Genomic DNA, 5,000 nt, shown 5'->3' on the forward strand with positions numbered 1-5,000 from the left:
GCACGAAATGTTCGCTGACAGTTGGGGCAGACAAAGACAGGCATATCATTGTCAGGGAGCTTGTTTGCCCGTGACTTTCTGGCCTGCTTCTTCTGAACAGCTGCTGCAGTCCTGTTGGCCTCGCACAACTTGGCGCCTTTGTGCACAGCAGCGCGCCATTTGTCACGGTCCACTGCAGATTCCTCCCAGGAGTCAGGGTTGATATCAAACGCTTTAAGAGAGACTTTCAGAGTATCTCTGAAGCGCTTCTTCTGACCTCCGTGTGATCTCTTCCCTTGTTGCAGCTCGCCATAGAAGAGCCTTTTGGGCAGCCGATGGTCTGGCATGCGCGCCACGTGTCCAGCCCAGCGAAGCTGGGACTGCATCAGGATGGTGAAGATGCTGGGAAGGGTGGCTTTTGCGAGCACCTCTGTGTCTGGGGTCCTGTCTTGCCACTTGATGTTCAGTAGCTTCCTGAGGCATGTTGTGTGGAAGTGGTTCAGCTTCTTGGCATGTCGTTGGTACACTATCCAAGTTTCGCAGGCGTACAGTAGTGTGGGGAGAACTACTGCTCTGTAGACCTTTAGCTTGGTCTCAAGACTAATGCCTCTTCTGGATAGGGTATACACATATGTACATGACTCGAGTGTGTTAAGAAGGTGTAGACATCAAAGTCAGCTCAGCTGCACTTTCACACTATCAATCACTGAGCACGTCTTTTGTACCGGAAAAGTTTTTGTTATCTGTGAAATGAATGTCCCGACTTTGGTCAGTTTACGAGGTATGTGTGTAGTCTTTGGTTATTCAGTAGTTGAAAAAAGAAGGAAAGCAAAGAGTAATCCTCAAACGGTTCAATCAATTTTTCGCGCATTGTATGCGCTAAATTTTTTTTTTTCTTTTTTTAAGCCTCATATTTCCCCAAAATAAGTTTAAGTCATAATACCCCACCCTCTCTCCCCCTCACCCCCCACCTTTTATGTGTGTGTGTGTGTGGTGGGGGGTCGGGTGGGGAGGGGGGGAAGCTGTGGAGACGTACATTTTCTCCGTAATGTGCCTCTTTGTAAAGTTTGGGCCGCAAATTTTACCTGATGTTCACGAATAAAAGTTTCAACCCCATAGTTTCCTTATGACATGCATTCAGGCGATTTAAGAGTATCCGGATGTTATTGCCGAAGAAGCCTTCAGAAGACAGGGTCGGTTGTCAAACTGCGGTTCTGTTTAAGTGCCAGCAATAATAACCACTTCATAGGTTGTTTCTGTACAAAGGTTTGTCGTTGTTTCTTTGTTGTCTTTTTTGTTTTTGGGGGGGGGAGGTTGTTTGTTTTTTGTATTGTATTGTATTCTGTTCTATTCTGTTCTTTTTTTCTTTTTTTTTCTTTTTTTTTCAACAATTTGTTTAATTCCCCATCATTCACCCATCCATTCCACAAATCTTACATTCATTCATCAACATCTTTCTGCTGTGGTCGTTATACAGGGTTACCTGCAAATGGACAGGAAAAGAGAAATGAAAAGTGTCATGGAAATGACATGATGTTGTAAAATGCATAGAGCTTCAAGAATATGCGCTGTAGTGAAACATCTTAATAAACACATAAACAAATAAGTAAATAAATAAACATTTCTTGAGACAATACGGATAAATTATGTGACGGATGTCTTCACATTGTCGTTGTTTCTTTGTTTGTTGTTTTTAATGTGTGATAAGTTATGTATGTATGCATGCATGTATGAAAGTCTGTACATGCGTGCGTTAAAAAAAAAACATCAAGAAGGAGCTCGAAGTGCAAACTAAGAAGAAGAAACAGAAAGGATGCTTGTCCCTATATGACATGAAGCTTGGAAGTAAGTGTCACGAAATTTTGAATCGACTCTGAATGCCTGCTTATACAGGCCTGACCAGCGCATTTGGGTTTATGCGAAGGTTGGACATCTCCTCCTCTTTATTAAGATTTTTCTTTTATCTTCCTTTTCTTTCTTGAATACATTTTTTTGATACAGCAGATGTGGTCAAGCGTAATTTTATAGATAAACCCGCAACGCTTTGACTTGACACATACATGAGTGGAGTGATGGCACAGAGACAACGCGTCTGCTTGGGAAGCGAGAGAATCTGAGCGCACTGGTTCGAATCACGGCTCAGCCGTCAGTATTTTCTCCCTCTCCACTAGACCTTGAGTGGTGGTCTGGACGCTAGTCATTCGGATGAGATGATAAACCGAGGTCCCGTGTGCAGCATGCACTAATCGCACGTAAAAGAACCCACAGCAACAAAAGGGTTGTCCCTGGCAAAATTCTGTATAAAAAAATCCACTGGATAGGAGGGGGGGGGGGACGCATGCAGGAAAAAATACCCCCAAAAAATGGGTAGCGCTCTCAGTGTAGCGACACGCTCTCCCTGGGTAGAGCAGCCTGAATTTAACATAGAGATATCTACTGTGACAAAAATTTGTAATACAATACAATACAATACAATACAATACAATACAATACTTCTCCATGAAACTGAAATGAGAAAAAAAATAATCGGTGCAGGGTGGTAGACATGTATAGGCTGAACGGCAGTTACTTCGACCGTAGCACGATCGTTGGGTACAAGGTGGTGGACACTCGCAATGGATTCGACTACTGCTTCTTCAAAGTGCAAGTCACAGGTATGTGTGTGTGTTTAATTGATTATTTTTGGTCACTGTGTCAGCTGTTACTGCGTCCGTCACTGTCACTGTGTCAGCTGTCACTGTGTCCGTCACTGTCACTATGTCAGCTGTCACTGTGTCAGCTGTCTCTGTGTCCATCACTGTCACAGTGTCAGCTGTCACTGTGTCCGTCACTGTCGCTGTGTCAGCTGTCACTGTGTCAGCTGTTGCTTTGTCCGTCACTGTCACTGTGTCAGCTGTCACTGTCACTGTGTCAGCTGTCCACTGTCAACTGTGTCAACTGTCACTGTGTCCGTCACTGTCACTGTGTCAGCTGTCGCTGTGTCTGTCAGCTGTCGCTGTGTCCGTCACTGTCACTGTGTCAGCTGTCGCTGTGTCCGTCACTGTCACTGTGTCAGCTGTCACTGTGTCCATCACTGTCAACTGTCACTGTATCAGCTGTCACTGTGTCCGTCACTGTCACTGTGTCAGCTGTCACTGTGTCCGTCACTGTGTCAGCTGTCGCCGTGTCCGTCACTGTCACTACGTCAGCTGTCACTGTGTCCGTCACTGTCACTGTGTCAGCTGTCCACTGTCACTTTGTCAACTTTGTCCATCACTGTCAACTGTCACTGTATCAGCTGTCACTGTGTCCGTCACTGTCACTGTGTCAGCTGTCACTGTGTCCGTCACTGTGTCAGCTGTCGCCGTGTCCGTCACTGTCACTACGTCAGCTGTCACTGTGTCCGTCACTGTCAACTGTCACTGTGTCAACTGTCACTGTGTCCGTCACTGTCACTGTGTCAGCTGTCGCTGTGTCTGTCAGCTGTCACTGTGTCCGTCACTGTCACTGTGTCAACTGTCACTGTGTCCGTCACTGTCACTGTATCAGCTGTCACTGTGTCCGTCACTGTGACTGTTTCAGCTGTCACTGTGTCCATCACTGTCGCTGTGTCAGCTGTCACTGTGTCCGTCACCTTCACTGTGTCATGTGTCCGTCACTATCACTGTGTTCGTCACTGTCACTGTGTCAGCTGTCACTGTGTCAGCTGTCACTGTGTCCATCACTGTCACTGTGTCAGCTGTCACTGTGTCCGTCACTGTCCACTGTCACTGTGTCAGCTGTCACTGTGTCCACTCACTGTCACCGTATCAGCTGTCGCTGTGTCCGTCACTGTCCACTGTCACTGTGTCATCCAGCGTCACACAGGTCCTCGCGTAACGCGGGCCTCTGGGTTTGGTCCGGCCTGGGCTGGCTGGCTGCACCGTGGCTGTGGGGCCTGGCACGTAACAACGTGTAGTTTTACACACACACACACACGCACACACACACAAACATACACACCCACCCACCCACACACACACACACACGCACACACACATACACACGCGCACATGCACGCACGCGCGCACGCACACACACACCCGCACGCACACACACAAACACACGCACACACACACATACATACACACCTACACACATACACAAACGCGCGAGCGCGCACACGTGCACACACGCACGCACACACGCGCGCGCGCATACACACATACAATTATACGTAACACAGTTACTCACATGCGCGCCCGTACACACACACACACACACACACACACACACACACACACACACACAAGCGGGCATGAGACAATGCGATAATTGTTTTGCAGCATTTCTTCAGTTCACCCAATGTGGATGCGAAAGCAATAGTCGTTCGATATGTCATATTCTTTACATTGGATGATTCTCAGGTTGTTGTTGTTCTAATTCAGTTTTATATGTCATAATTATTCTTAAAATGTAAACACGATTCTCATCTTTGCATATTTGATTCATCATATTCCTTCCTTCAAATGATTCTTATCTCTTTTCTATTGCTACAGTGAAGTATTGCACACCAGTGCCTTACCTGCAGTTCGGAAGCCGTGATTGTGATGGAGATGTCAGCAATGTCTACGGCTCCAGGTGCACGTTTTCCTGCCAACAAGGATATGAACTACACCCAAATAACCCAATAGTCGAATGTCTGGAAAACAAGCAGTGGAGTCCAAGCATTCCTACTTGTCAACGTGAGTTTATTTTCTTCTTCTTCTTCTTCTTCTTCTTCTCTGTGAAGGGTCACGGGGGGGAGGGGGGGGGACGGTCTGCACAGAAATGAAAACAAAACGAACAAACAGAAACAAAAATATTCATCAGATTGTTCCAGGTCTGTCGTTTCCGTGTCAAAAAGCCTCAATCTGCAAATGGTTCCAATTGTTCAGCCCTAACATGCGACGGGTGCTTCGAGGTTGAAGGTGGAGTGGGTGGGGGGAGAGAGGGAGGGGGTGAAGGCGTAGGGGGTATGGGGCGGACGTGGAGATGGGGTCCGGGAATGCAGGTGTGACGGA

General features: G+C 47.0%; 1 protein-coding gene across 1 annotated transcript in view; it reads left to right on the forward strand.

Moving 5' to 3' along the window:
- Window positions 1-5,000, forward strand: part of LOC143301299 (uncharacterized) — a 65,142-nt gene that overhangs the window by 9,591 nt on the left and 50,551 nt on the right. Inside the window, exons 5-6 of the mRNA XM_076615501.1 lie at window positions 2,515-2,633; window positions 4,497-4,682. Coding sequence (XP_076471616.1) covers window positions 2,515-2,633; window positions 4,497-4,682 — 305 coding nt within the window. The remainder of the gene's footprint in view (window positions 1-2,514; window positions 2,634-4,496; window positions 4,683-5,000) is intronic.

The sequence above is a fragment of the Babylonia areolata genome, chromosome 27 (assembly GCF_041734735.1).
Source record: "Babylonia areolata isolate BAREFJ2019XMU chromosome 27, ASM4173473v1, whole genome shotgun sequence".
Classification (NCBI taxonomy): Eukaryota; Metazoa; Mollusca; class Gastropoda; order Neogastropoda; family Buccinidae; genus Babylonia; species Babylonia areolata.